This window comes from Bos indicus x Bos taurus, chromosome 4 (genome assembly GCF_003369695.1).
Source record: "Bos indicus x Bos taurus breed Angus x Brahman F1 hybrid chromosome 4, Bos_hybrid_MaternalHap_v2.0, whole genome shotgun sequence".
Taxonomy (NCBI): Eukaryota; Metazoa; Chordata; class Mammalia; order Artiodactyla; family Bovidae; genus Bos; species Bos indicus x Bos taurus.
Window position 1 is genome coordinate 37,169,473 of NC_040079.1, and position 15,864 is coordinate 37,185,336.

General features: G+C 42.6%; 1 gene segment (V, D, J or C); it reads right to left on the reverse strand.

The window, feature by feature from the left end:
• Positions 1 to 559: 559 nt before the first annotated feature.
• Positions 560 to 2,309, reverse strand: LOC113891870. The segment is given in 2 exon segments: positions 560 to 2,083; positions 2,209 to 2,309. Coding segments are annotated over 2 exon segments (486 nt in total).
• Between the last annotated feature and the right edge of the window lie 13,555 nt (positions 2,310 to 15,864).

Consider the following 15,864-nt stretch of genomic DNA (forward strand, 5'->3'; position numbering starts at 1 on the left):
GAAGTGAGAAGGACCAGAAACTTTGACCTGTGGTTGTGGGATTCTCATGGAGAAATGTGATGACCTGAGAGAGCAGCAGCACCCAGGATGCAACAAGAAAGGAAGGACTTCTGGGCTGGGGATAAGCCCATGAACACTGTTCTAGAATCCACTCCTGTTTGAGGCCAGGAACCAGTCCATTTCAGAGGGAGACATGTCACTTTGTCTGATACTGCTAGCATAGCAGTTGATATACATTGATATAAATCAACTTGAATAAGAATAAGCTATGGAACTTATTGGAAAATGCATTTTCATGTTTCATTCCAAGATTTGTGTTCCCTATATTGGGTAACATCCATAATGGGGACTTTTATTCCAACCCAATGCTTCTGACTCAGGTGTGCTCCATGGACCACACGTTAAGAAACACTGTTCTGGTAGAAATTTGGAGGATACTATACACAAGAGATTGGAGAAGAAAATGGCAGCCCACTCCAGTATTCTTGCCTGGAGAATCCCAGGCACAGGGGAGCCCGGTGGGCTGCCCTCTATGGGGTCCCACAGAGTCGAACACTACTGAAGCGACTTAGCAGCAGCAGCAGCAGCATACACAAGAGGGGCTTCCCTGGTGACTCAGTGGTGAAGAATCTGCCTGCGATGCAGAAGATGCAGGAGACCCGGGTTCGATCCCTGAGTTGGAAAGACCCCCAGGAGGAGGGCATGGCCACCCCCTTCAGTATTCTTGCCTGGAGAATCCCATGGACAGTACAGCCTATCCCTGGCAGGCTACAGTCCATAGGATCTCACAGAGTCAGGCAAACTGAAGCGACTTAGCCCACATGCATACACAAGAGACCTCATACACAAGAAACCACATACATATAAATATAGCATTTCTGTACTTCAGTATTAATTGTATGTCCTTAAACCTAGCCCAATAAGAAAGTCATTTCTTATATGACTTTTCAGTTGATACAGATACCACCCATTGTTTAATTGTTCCCCCAAATGTTCTTTAACTTGAATTATTGAAAAAAAATCTAAGTCTCATTCCAGTTTGGGACTTGGTCATGTCAATATCGGGGGTGGGAGTGAAAAGAACTTCTGGCCTTACTTGTTTAATACAGAACAGTTCTGGCTGTGGGCTGAACTTCAGCAGAAGGTGTAAGTAGAATACTATGATTGGCATAGCTACATCAATCCCCCTTTTCCTACATTTCACGCCCTGGTTGTTTATATAAGAAAAATCTCAAATTGTCCAAAAGATAGATCAGATACCAGCTTGGGCTTCAGGATCCAAGTTTTCACTCCATCTTTTCTCATATTTCATAATCGTGAATAATGAAGATGCTTCATTCCTAGCCATCTTCTCTGGAAAATGATCAGATAAATGATTCAATACAACTAACCTTTCAATTTGTTCTCCTAAATATTCCCCTTAATAGATCAATACAAGGTGCTCTGTCTGTCCTCAAGAGACCGTTGGATAGACTCCACCAGCTCCTAGGGAAGTTAAAAGAATATGCTGCCTACCAGCTGCTTGCCTGAGGCCTTAAGATGGAGACCTGCTTTTAGGAAAAATCTTTGTTGGCTAAACAACGAACAACAGCAGCTGAGGGGAGGTGGGAGGTGGCAGTGACTGGGGCTGGGCGTTGAGCTCAGGATTTCTCTTCATTCAGAGTGAAAAGAATTGGGGGCAGGAAGTGAGACAGGGGTTGGTCTATCCTGTGTATCAGGGCTGTTTTGGCAGCCACAAGCAAAATTTCCAGTGCAGTGTAAAGGAAGTCTAAACCAATGTGCTTCTCCCAGACAGCACAGTAGTAGGTGCCAGAATCACTTTCTTGCAAGTTGGAGATTACAAACGTGTAGCTCTTCCCTGTGCCTTTGTAAACGTGGTATTTCCCTTCACTGATTCCTGAGCCCAGCACAACCTTTGAGTAGTAGACATCGTAGTAGAGAAGGCGTCGGGGTACAGCTCCCTCCTGGAATTTGTACCAGTGGATATAGCTTCCTGTGAGATCACAATCGATTACAACAGATGACCCAGTCGCCCTCATGACTGACAACTTGTCCTCTTCCATGTTGGAAGATACGTGTGTGACTGCAATGGGGAAAGCAACAAAAAATCATGAGAAAGAGGAAACACCATTTCTTAGTATGACCCTCCCCCTCACCATTGCCAAAAAGTACAGAAAAATCCCCAGAGCATCCAGGCAACACACTTACCAGGAGCCAGGAAAACCAGAAACAGTGCTGGGACCCACGGCATGCCTGGGACAGTGAGCTAGACCGAGTTTCCCAGAAGATGTGACAGGCAGAGCAGTCAGGGAGAATCTCTCTTAAAGACCACCAGGCTGAGCCCAGAAGGGGTGGGTGCTGGGTGAGGCCTGGGGAGGAGCCCTGCCTCTTTGCACCAACCCCTTTCTGGAGGGCAGGCTGGGAGCAGCCGCCTCCTCCACAGGAGAAGAGAAGCCTGAGCTCTGAGCTCTCAGAACTGCAAGCAGAGGGATCAGATGAAGGGGCAGGCAGAGAAATGTGGACAAGCTTGCCTGTGGCCTAGTGGAGTGAGCAGACGTGAATCAGGCTAAGTTCCCCATGGCTCAGTATTTCAGTGTTAATGATGCTGCCATAGTCTTTCTCTCAAGGAACCACCTTTCTATCATTTCCCTGCACTACCTTCCTCTTTACATCTGTAGGTAAATTTGAGGCAACCACCCACAAATCTAATAAGCATTCACCCCTCTTTTATTACAAGAAATTGATACCAGGTGTATTGATCTACATTTACCTCTCCTCAAAGTTAAATGTGTATGTGTGTGTGCTTACAAATCAATTAAATAAGAGAAATTTTTTCATCATCAAGTAAAAGCCCTTCACCTAGGGTTGCTAGATTTAGTAGAGAAAAAAGTCTTACGTAGTACTACGTAACATTTAGATATACTTACACTAAAAAAACATGATGTTTATCTGAAATTCAGGAAAATGGATATCAAAACAACAATGAGATGTCATCTCAGCGCTGTCAGAAGGCTGTTATCAACAAGACTTGAACTAACAAGTGGGTGGGAATAAGGAGAAAATAGAACCTTGTGCACTCCTGGTGGAAATGTATATTGGCACAGTCACTATCAAAATGGTAGGAAGGGTCCTTGAAAAATTGAAAATGCAGCTACCATGTGACCTGGCAATTCTACTTGTGGGTATTGATCTGAAAAAAAAAAAAATAAAAACACTGACTTGAAAAGGTATCTGTACTCCCGGGTTCATTGCTGCTTTATTTACAACAGTCTAAACTTGGAAAAACCTAAGTGTCCATCAGCAAACAGATGAATGGGTAAAGAAGCTGGAGTATATGTATGGGATGGAATACTCCTCAGATATCCCCAACGATATGGGTGGAACTTAAGAGCATTATGCTGAGTGAAAAAGTAAGACAGAGAAAGACAAATATCATAAATCTCTCTTACATGTGGAGAAACAGAGAACAGATCAGTGGTTACCAGAGGCAAGTGGCAGGACATGGGAGAAACACTCGAATGTTTTGTTTAAATAAATTGAGTTTTAAAAGAAAGAAATCATTCAAAAGAGGCAAAATGAAAAAAAAAAAAAAGTAAAGAACATGCATGGTTCCTGCATATACAGTCAGTTCAGTTCAGTCGCTCAGTCGTGTCCGACTCTTTGCAACCCCATGAATTGTAGCATGCCAGGCCTCACTGTCCAGCACCAACTGCAGGAGTTCACTCAAACTCACATCCATCGATTTGGTGATGCCATCCAGCCATCTCATCCTCTGTCGTCCCCTTCTGCTTCTGCCCCCAATCCCTCCCAGCATCAGAGTCTTTTCCAATGAGTCAACTCTTCACATGAGGTGGCCAAAGTACTGGAGTTTCACCTTTAGCATGAGTCCTTCCAAAGAACACCCAGGGCTGATATCCTTTAGAATGGACTGATTGGATCTCTTTGGTGTCCAAGGGACTCTCAAGAGTCTTCTCCAACACCACAACACCACAGCTCAAAAGCATCAATTCTTCGGTGCTTAGCTTTCTTCACAGTCCAACTCTCACATCCATACATGACCACTGGAAAAAACCATAGCCTTGACTAGATGGACCTTTGTTGGCAAAGTAATGTCTCTGCTTTTGAATATGCTATCTAGGTTGGTCATATCTTTCCTTCCAAGGAGTAGGTGTCTTTTAATTTCATGGCTGCAATCACCACAAGGAACGATAAACCTATTGAAAGGTGTTCAGATACACTGTATTTCCACTATGAGGCATACATCTAACAGAAATGTTTGTTCATGTCACCAGGACTCAAGGACAAGCATGCTTGTGGTGACATTATTAAAACTTTCCCCTTTGATTTACTTGGACTCATAGACGGATACGTAGGAGATCAGACAAGGATAGTGAAACCACAGTGGAACTGAAATGATGTGCATACAGATTTTCACCCACCACTTTTGTAAAATGCTGGGATATATGTTTAAAATATGTATAATAAAATGTTTTGGCCACTCTCTCTCAGATAATTCATTTTCTAGGCTCATGACAGAGAGCAGGGGAGTGAGGAAGGGACAGGACTAAAGCTGGTCTTCCCTGTGCCACCAGGACCAACGGTGCAGGGGACAGGAACTAATCTGAGAGCAGAGTGTTCCAGGCTGTTGTACATGAAGCAAGTGCAGGTGCCCTGGAGTCCTAGAAAATCCTTTTGGGAACAGAAGTTTCATGGTTTAAAAATAAAAAAGGGGAGGAATTTGCTGACAGTCCAGTGGTTGAGGCTCCATGCTTCCACTGCAGGGCGCCAGTCAGATCACTGGTCTGGGAACTAAGATACTACATGCCACGCTACATGGCCAAAAATAAGTAAATAAATTCAAAAATATATATATAAGGAGAAAATTTCTGTTAGTCTAGAGTGGAAAGAAAATTCTTCAAACACACACACAAAAAAATAGTAAGAGAAAAAACCAGAATGTGAAAGAACTATCAAATATGATGTTGAAAAAATTACAATATATTGGCACTAGAATATATTCATTAGACACAATGTACCGAAAGAAAGAGAGAGATAGGGGTGCAGGGTGAGAACTTGGAAGGAAAAAAGAAAGAAAGGAAAAAGGAGAAACCAGAGAAAACAATTCTCTTAAGCATTTTTCACCTCTGTCCCTTGCACTGGCTCTCTCGCTCTCTTTCTCTACTCTTCTGTTTCCCTATCTCTTCACGGCTTTCTCCACCACTTGTCTGGACTGCTCTCTGTTTCTCCATCTCTGTGTCCACAGATCTTCCATATTTACTATCACTGCTCACCCCTCTAAGTCTTTCTCTGCCTTTCTTTCCAGCTCTGTCCCCTTCCCCTTCTCTGTTTCTCTTCATCTCTCTCCTGTCTTACTCTCTCTCTCCTTATCTCTATTTCTCTCTTTTTATCTCTCTGTCTGCCCAATCTACCACCTGTCTTTCCTTTTCTAATTCAACATTTATATCTCTCTCATCTGTATGACTTTCTATCTCTATGTCCGTTTCTCCTTTTTCTTCGGGCATAAAAAATCCTGTGATACGTCAGGATTGGCCTCTGTTTACTAGCTTTTCCACAGTGTGATGTCGAGATCTTCCTGGTTCTTCACCTGTTGGGGAATTTTGGATTGTATTCTGCACATTTTCAATACAATGCCACGGACTCTAGTTAGTGCTTAAATACTATGGAGAATCCTGATTTTTTTTTTTTTTTCTGGCTGTGGTTTTTGTGCTGTTGTAAGCAGAGAATTAATTGACCCACTGCTGCTGCTGCTAAGTCAATCAGTCGTGTCTGACTCTGTGTGACCTCATGGACTGCAGCCTACTCAGTTCAGTTCACTTCAGTTCAGTTGCTCAGCCATGTCCGACTCTTTGTGACCCCATGAATTGCAGCACGCCAGGCCTCCCTGTCGGTCACCAACTCCCTAAGTTCACTCAGACTCACGTCCATCGAGTCAGTGATGCCATCCTGCCATCTCATCCTCTGTGGGTCCCTTCTCCTCCTGCCCCCCAATCCCTCCCAGCATTAGAGTCTTTACCAATGAGTCAACACTTCGCATGAGCTGGCCAAAGTACTGGAGCTTCAGCCTCAGCATCATTCCCTCCAAAGAAATTCCAGGGCTGATCTCCTTCAGAATGGACTGGTTGGATCTCCTTGCAGTCCAAGGGACTCTCAAGAGTCTTCTCCAACACCACAGTTCAAAAGCATCAATTCTTCGGCGCTCAGCCTTCTTCACAGTCCAACTCTCACATCCATATATGACCACAGGAAAAACCATAGCCTTCACTAGATGGATCTTTGTTGGCAAAGTAATGTCTCTGCTTTTGTATAAGGGACAGTAAATTCCTACCTGCCTTTGATGGGCAGTTTGAGTCAATACAGTGCTGTTCACACTGAACTGCTCATGTCATCCAATGACCAGTCTAGGCCCCAAAAAGGAAGTGTTGGTCACTCAGTCATGTCCAACTCTTTGCCACCCCATGGACTGTATGTAGCTTGCCAGGCTCCTCTGTCTATGGGATTTTCCAGGCAAGAATACTGGAGTGGATTGCTGTTCTCTTCTCCAGGGGACTCTTCGTGACCCACGGCTTGAACCCAGATCTCCTGCATTGCAGGCAGATTCTTTACCATCTGAACCACCAGGGAAGCTGAGTATAGGCTCTAGGTGGTTGTTTACACTTCATATCAATTTGCGAAGTCTGTTTTTCCTCACATTTATGCCTCTGCATATGGGTGGGGGCCAGGGGGAGGGGTGATCCTAGTTGTCAAACACCAATTATATCAGATTTTTTTTCTTAATCTCCTCTCTGCAATCTCTATACCATTTTCGAACTCACAGGAATTGTCCCTCTGGTTCTTGGACCAGATAAGTGGACTTTAGTATATTTGCTCTGCTGTGCATTTCTGAAACTGAGGCTGCCTTCTGTGCCAAGAAGAGAGATGACAGAGAGAGAACAAAAGCCACTGGGATTCTCCCTGTTCTCTTGGGACCACAGGTTCTTGTGTGAGAGAGAAGGTCCCTTCCCTCAGGGTTTAGCCTCCATGACACCAGGATGTGGGTGTGGGGTGGGGTGTGGGTGTGGGGGGTGAGGGGTGGGAAAGAATGAGAAAGGACAAAAGAAACACAAGCAGAAACAGACAAGCAGGCCTCCGGGCCCATTGAGTGCCCCCTTCCTTCTGTCTGCACCTGATGCACAGACAGGCTTCAGGCTCTTTTTGAGTCCAGGCCAGGGAAGACCTGCAGTGAAAAAAAAATGAGGGAAACTCACATTTGTTCAATAACACTCACTTTATGATTTCCTTTTCCTATCTGCTTGCTACCCTTTATTTTACAGAGTCCTCAGATTCAGGGGTTATAATTGCGATCATTGAGAGATAGGGGACCAAGTGTGGTCACAGTAGTATTTCCAGAATTGGAACTCACTCCTTGCGATGTGAATGTCAGCCCCTCAAACGAGAGGTGCCAGTCTCCTCATTAGTTATGGAGCGCTAGTTCCAAATCCAGACCTTGCCAACTAGAGCATGTTGCTCACTAACTGGCTCTACTAGGATTGGGTCATTAACCCATTAACCACTGCAGCTACTGATGTTTAACACACCATGAAAAAACTGCAAGATGAACACCAGAATTGAGGTAATCTGTGCTTAGGGAAGCTGACAAATCAAGACTTTGGATAGTTAGATATTATCAGAAAAAATTCATGAATGCAAAATTTTTCACCTTCCCATGCTTAGAAATGAACTAAAATTATTAACTAAGATCTGACTCTCATGACTAGCAGCAACCTACTACTCAGATGTGTGCTTGATTGCTTGTACTCCTTCATTAATATCATATATACACTGACCTCCTCCCTTACTTCTTTTTTTAAAATGAATTTTTATTGCAGTATAGTTGATTTACAATGTTCTGTTTATTTCTGCTGTACAGCAAAGAGAATAGTCATATACAGATATGAGAGCTAGACCATAAAAAAGGCCGAGTACTGAAGAATTGATGCCTTTGAACTGTGGTGTTGGAGAAGACTCTTGAGAGTCTCTTGGACTGCAAGGAGACAAAACCAGTCAATCCTAAAGGAAATCAACCCCAAATATTCATTGGAAAGACTGATGCTGAAGCTGAAGCTCCAATACTTTGGCCACCCGATGTGAAGAGCTGACTCATTGGAAAAGACCCTGATGCTGGGCAAGATTGAAGGTAGGAGGTGAAGGAGATGACAGAGATGATTGAATGGCATCAAGGACTCAATGGACTTGAGTTTGAGTAAACTCCAGTTATTGGAGATGGACAGGGAGGTCTGGTGTGCTTCAATCCACGGGGGTCAAAAAGAGTCAGATACAACTGAGTGACTGAACAACGACAACAAAAGAGGCCTACGGCACTCCTGGTGACTCTCTTGCACCCCCACACTGTCATGAGCACACGTCCAGCTAGTTAGCTGGAGGATGAAGTTCCACCTGAAATAGAGCTGATTCATTTCAGCCCAGGTCACCTTGACCAGGTCATAAGATGGTAGCTGATGGGTTAGCTTGGGCCTGGCTGGTCAACTGCTAAATCTGACCCAGATCAGCAGAATAGCCTAGCTGACCTGTGGACTTGTGAGAATTAATTATTGTTTTAAGCTACTGTGTGTTTGGGATGTTTGTTATACCATTTTATTAGGCAGTTAGATAGATGATAGGTAGATAAATAATTGATAAATAAATAGATAGACATAGATATAGATAGGTAGAAAGACAATATATATAAATAGAAAAGAAATAAATCATATTATTAATTTATTATATAAAATGTATTCATATATTGAATAAATGTGTAACTATGTAAATATAGTTTGTAACAATATGTATATAAATATGCATATCTCTAATTTTATTTCTCCCTTTCTTTCTCTCTCACAATATTCCCTTCTATCTCTGTATATCCATCTCAACATGTATATCACACTCTGTGTAGCCACATATATTCTTCTGTCTCTGTAGCTCTGTCATTGTGTCTCTGCTTCCATTTCTGATTCTCTTACTATGTATTTCCCTCTCTCTCCATCTCTGTCTCTGGTGTTTACCTCTCCCTCTCACTGTATTTATATGAAAATCTCTTTCTACTCTTATCTCTCAGTATTAATATTCCCTCCTCCTCTCTGTCTCTGTTTCCATCTCTTTATCCCTTTGTTTCTATCCCTCTCTTTTTACTTACTTCTCTTTTATTATCTCTCTCTCCTTTCATTAGAGTTCTATAATTCTATGTGTACATTTCTCTCCTCACTAACTCTTTTTATCTCTATGTCACTGTCTCCCTCATTTGTTATTTTCCTCTCATGCCCACTCTGCCCTTCATCCCTCTTTCCCGAACTTCCTAATACTAATTTCTATTGCTATCAGTATCTTTAAATAGCTTCCTTTCCCTTTATTATATTTAATCTCTCTCTGCCATCCCTGCTGTTGTATTTTATCATCTTTGCTGGGCTCTGTTGGCTTGTGGGATGTAGCCCAGGGCATCTGGTCAGCTTGCTATGATGGGAGAATGAGTTCAAGCTTACAAGCGTAAATGTGCTTCTTTGGCTTCTCCTGACAATTTTACCTGTCACATATGAAGACACCAGAATTATGTGGTCATGTTAGGAGAGTTGCCAAATCATTGCTTCCTTGGGGAGAATGTTACAGCATCCAGAATATTACTTACATTTCTATTTCAGCTGCGGATACCTGGCAGTTATATGGGAAATAGTATATAAAGAAATATTAGAATTTTATCATTACCTCTAAATGAGTGTCTTTCTTTCTATATAGTTTGATGACCATTTTACATATGAAACAGGGGATTGGGGAGGTTAAGTAACTTACCTGAGGTTGCCTAGGGAATGAAGAATTTGAACCAAGTCAGCCAGTCTCCAGAGCCTGTGCCCTAAGTAAATTGCTGGGTTGTTTGTGATTCGGTGATCAATTTCTGTCCTCTTTGGAATGTTGGATCGATGTATAATGTGATATTGTTTTACTCCCTGTGAGTGATAGTCGCTCAGGGTGTCCAAATCTTAGCAACTCCACGGACCGTAGCCTACCAGGCTCCTCTGTCCATAGAATTCTCCAGGCAAGAATATTGGAGTGGGTAGCCATTCCTTTCTCCAGTGGATCTTCCCAACCCAGGGATTGAACCTAGGTCTCTAGCATTGTGCGCAGATTTTTTTTAACATCTGAGCCACCAGGGAAGCTACCTTGATTCTATTTAGATACTTTTGCTAACTTGTAGCACCCTCTCCTGGCCATTTTGAATGTGTTTGGAGGTAAGAAAGTAAGTTTTCTTTCTCTTTGAGTAACCAGTTGGCACATAAATATTTGTTGAAAAGACCACATTTTCTTCATCAAATTGATTTAGCACATTTGTAAAAAACAAACAAAAAAACAAAAAACAGTTGACCGTAAAGATGTGTGTTTCTGGACCCTTAGTTCTCTTGCAGTGACCAGTGTACAAGAAGAGCACTTGGAAAGACGTACTCCATCCTAGATGGAAAGGCCTCTAACAGGTACTTTCGCTCATCTGCAACAAAACGAAAGGAAACTGATTCTTGGATTTATATTTCCCACTGGAAAATGACCCCTGAACCAGACTAGTCTGTAGTGCACGCGTGCAAAGTTGCTTCAGTGGTGTCTGATTCTGTGAGGGAATGGTAACTCAAGATCACCTTGCAGTGATGCTCAGATGGAGGAGGCACATCTGGACCAGGATGAGAAGAATCGGAACTAGACAGTTGTCCCAAGATGCCAAACCCAACCCATGTTTTCTTAATTTCTTGGACTTCTGCACAGAATCAAGTGTTTTTCTATCTGAGAAGGAGCCTGTGCAGATTTTAGATATAAATCCAGTTGTTGGGCTTGTGGTTAATTACCTATTTCCAGTCCTTTCGTTAACTTTGGTGTGTTTCGCCCCTCCAAGACACTGATTGAATTTCACTTAGGAAATTTATTTAAAAGAAAGAAGTCATAGTCCTGTTCAGGCCACTATTGATATTACAAGATAGGTTGCCCTCACTTGGCTGATCAATAATACCTACTCTAACAGTGACCATACATATGAATATTCTTGAAAGGTTTCTCAAGCTCAACCAGAACAAAGAGCTGAGTCAGTCAAAAACCGTTAACCTTGGGACTTCCCTGGCAGGCCAGTGGTTAAGACTCCATACTTCCATTGCAGGGGTCTCAAGTACAATCCCTGGTTGGGGAACTAAGATCCTGTACACCTTATGGTACAAGAGAAAAATAAAATCTTCTCACTTTATTAGGGGGACACTTTCCACAATCCTGAGATGGATTTATATGGTTAACACCAGGCTATGGTCTTTTAAACAGAAAAGCTCCCTTATGTCAGGAGTTTTTCTAATAACGCTAAGCAACTGGGCTTTGTACCTTGTGAACAATGCCAATATATCATTACCCTTAGAGACAGCAACACAAGACAGACTGGATCAAAGGACTGAGGATATAGTGAGCTGCTCCTAATAGAGTTTAACGAACTTGAGGAACCAATTAATGGCCTTGGTTTCTTCCAGGATGTATCAGAAGATGTACCCTAGGTTTCCTGTGGACTCAAGATAACCTTCAGGCCAATTTAGGTATGGCCCCAGCAAATTTACCATTGGTATAAGCCTAATGGCTCAAATGATCTGTAATTCAGTGGTATGACCATTTGCTGCTGCTGCTGCTTCTAAGTCGCTTCAGTCGTGTCTGACTCTATGCGACCCCAGGCTTCCCCATCCCTGGGATTCTCCAGGCAAGAACACTGGAGTGGGTTGCCATTTCCTTCTCCAATGCATGAAAGTGAAAAGTGAAGGTGAAGTTGCTCAGTCGTGTCCGACCCTCAGCGACCCCATGGACTGCAGCCTTCCAGGCTCCTCCATCCATGGGATTTTCCAGGCAAGAGTACTGGAGTGGGGTGCCATCGCCTTCTCCGGTATGACCATTTAGCAAGTGTTTTTGTGCCTTCACAGGATCCAAAGATATAACTGACCATATCAAAGCTTTAACAAATTCATGAAGCAGACTATAAATAATAGTAATCAGACAGGCTATTAACCTACTGAATTCTGAGTTCTTTACAATGAGAAAAGTCATATTACAAAACTGAGCAGTCCTCAGTATCCTTACAGCATCTCAGGAGGCATCTGTGCCATAATTCAAACTGAAGTGTGCTTTTTTCACACCAGATGAATCCTCTATGACAACACATTTAATGACCCATATGAAAAATCAGATTTCTTCATTAAGTGATCCACTCCCCAGTCTTCATGATCCCTTAAAACACTGGTTTGGTGCTAGAAGCTCTTGGCTTAAATATTTGGCTAACTTTATTAACACAACTACTTGTATTACTTGTATGGTACCTATTTTACAAGATTGCTGTCTGCAAATATGTGGCTGAGCCACTGATAAAAATAATGATGACTATAAGTCTTGAAAGGATTGAATAAATACACAGTTCTTTATGAGATCAATAATTGTAATAGTGTAACTCAGGTATGAGAAGAAGCGACAAGAGGGAAGCTTTTCCTGGACCATAACAGATTAGTAAGACATAGATATAGAGGCTTTGAAAGTGAAAGTGAAGTCGCTCAGTCGTGTCCCGACTCTTTTCGATCCCATGGACAGTAGCCTACCAGACTCCGCTGTCCGTGGGATTTTCCAGGCAAGAATACTGAAGTGGGCTGCCATTTTCTTCTCCAGTGGACCTTCCCAACTCAGGGACTGAACCCAGGTCTCCTGCATTGCAGACAGACGCTTTACTGTCTGAGCCACAAGGAAAGAGTCTTTAGGCTACTGTTAATAGGGCCCATTCCAGTAATAGCACATTGATTGGCCTATCAATGAAATCCTGGTTTGACCTAGAAATGAACATTCTTAGCACCGTTGGCCAAAATGATCATGAAATACCTTCCAATCCTTTTTGCAATTTATGACCATGAGGGGGCATTGCCAACTGAAGAATGTCATTCACCTTTTGTCTCTACTAGTATTGAGTCATTAGCAACTGTAGTCCCTGACTTTTAATGCACCCTGAAGAGTCCAGGGTGGAGATCAAGATGGGGAACACGTGTATACCCGTGGCGGATTCATGTTGATGTATGGCAAAACCAATACAATATTGTAAAGTAATTAGCCTCCAATTAAAATAAATAAATAAAAAAGAATGAGGTACTCTCTGCTTTGAGAAAGCTGGCAGACAGACTTTAAAATAGTTAAATATTTTCAGGAAAAAATCTTGAGATGATATTCTTGTATCATCAAATATTTAATAAAGCATTAAAGCCAATAACTAAGATTTGATTCTCGTGACTAGCAGTAACCTTCTACCCAAATGTGTCCTTGATTGCATGTACCCTTTCACCAAAATTATATATATACTGACTTCCCTGGTGGATCAGATGGTAAAGAATCTGCCTGCAATGCAGGAGACACAGGTTTGATCCATGGGTCAGGAAGATCCCCTGGAAAAGGAAATAGCAACCCACTCCAGTATTATTGCCTGGAGAATTACATGGACAGAGAAACTTTGTGGGTTACAGTCAACGGGGTCACAAAGAGTCGAACATGACCGACTGACTAACACGTCCACATTTTTCACTCCCCCCAACCCTTACCACTTTAGAACAGTTTCTCAGAGCTACTGAGAATCAGTGTCCCAGGCTGTGGTCCTCAGTAAGACACTGATCGAACTCAACTCACAGTTCCTATCTTGTGTGGGTTTTTTTTTTTTTTTCAGTTGACAACCGTAAGAGGCCTTAATGCACTTCTGCTGGGTTTCCTGGTTGTCCATCATTATGAGAACAAGTCAGTGTGTGACTTGAATCTGCCCTAGGGTCAGACTATGAGAGCTAAAGCCTTGTTCTCAGCCATAGAGCTGAGCTTCCCTCTGGGACTGGATGGATGGAGTCTAGGACCTGGACCCTCATCCTGGACATGCTGGGGGGATGGGTGGACACCTGCTTTTCATGTTGACTTTGCTGAGCAGACCTGTGCTCATTCACTCATCACATTGTCATCTGACTTACTGTCCTCTAGTAAGCCTTTCTCAGGTTGACTCTGAAGTCATTTTCACTTATGTGACTCCATATATGACACTTCATTGCACAAGTGAAGCCAGGGCCTCCTTATTACTGTTCTTTGAGGAATAAAGCAGACTGCTGTTGCCCATACCTGCAGTCTATCCCTATTACTGGGTTCAGGAATCAGGTGTGTCACTCCATCTACATTGGGAAAATGAGACCAAGAAGTACCAGCCTCAGTAAGTCACAGATCATGGAAGAGCCCAGGTGGTTGGCGGAACATCAGGGATGATCTCGCTTTTCCTCCAGAACAGGGTCCTGAGCATGGATGGAGGTAAATGCTGGGTGTAAGTTTCTCAACTCACAGAAGAGTTGATTGGAGGAACTTTGTCTGTAAAAACTGGGGAACCTGGACCCACAGCCCAGAGTATGTTTGATAACAATCACATGCCTGTGTAGAGGACTTTTCTTGCATTAGCTGTGACCCTTTGAAAGTGAGCAAAGTTGGCTGTGGTTTAACTGTTCTCATTTCCTTGTGACACCCCAGCTACCCCTTGCACAGCTTCAACCAGTAGAGGCCAGTTTGACTTTGAGCATTTTCCACGAATCAACCACATTTGACAGAGCACGTAAACATAAAAACCCTGAGAAAATGAAACCCCATCAGCCACACCAGCGCCCTCCTGCTGTCAATCAGGCCGTCACCCCATCCCCACGGTCCTCCCCTCTCTGCACCTCCCAGGCCAAGGCAGCCCAGGGCAGCCCAGGACAAGTTGGGGCAGGAAGTTGCTGAGAAGTTGGAAACCACAGAAAAAACTCTCCACAGGGCCCTAGCTATGGAATCAGCTGCAAAAACTCAGTGATTTACAAGTTTCCCTTCTTGCCTTCTGTACTTTCTCAATGCAGAAATAGTTCCAAATCTATACGAGGAGGGCCACGTATTTGGGCTGAAGAAGCTTAATCAAATTCATGCAAATAAAGGAGTTGATCTAAGTTAGATTTCATCTTTCTTGTATCTGGTTGCTCTTATTTTTTTTCCCCCCCAAAGGGAATTTCTACTTCCTTTCTCAAAGAACCTGCTTAGCCGATACTAAAGCTGATGAAAAGCAAACAAAAAAAGAAATTTCCAATTTTAAATGATACATTGGCTTACATCTGACTCCTAAAAAGTTTTACTTTAAAAGGTGTCACTAGAGAAAATAGAAAAATATGTGATCTTTTTTCCACGCATGTATCAGGCATCACACATTTTATGCCTGTGCCTATAGAAATACAAGGCATACAATTAAATGAACATCATACTTGTTAGTATTATTACTCTATAGAAAAAGTGATCAAAGGATATGAATAAATATTGCACAGAAAAATAAATATAGTTTTTGCCTATATGAAAAGACTTCGGTCCTTGCTTGTCAAAGAAAAGCAAATTTAAACTACAATGAGATGTTATTTTTCACCAGGATGAGCAAAATCTGACCTTTGATATCACTCTCCAGACATTCACCTACTTTGTGGTACAAATGCAGACCTGGCCCGTGTGTATCCCGGCACTACTCCCTGCTTAACCTTGGATGCCTTTCCCAGTCTCTCTGGGACCTAGTCTTTCCATCAGTGAAATGATTATACTTGAAGCAAACAAACTGCCTACAGAATTCTTGATGCTTACTAAGTAGTAACTACATGCTGCCATTCAAACAAAGAGAGAGAGAGAGAGAGCAAAAAAAGAAAATTAGCCTAACAGAACATACAGAGATCATACACTTAGACAAGTTTTCATGGCTAACAGAAATGTAGAATTTCTAGCCTTTTGACTAAGTTAGCTCATCTTGGTGTA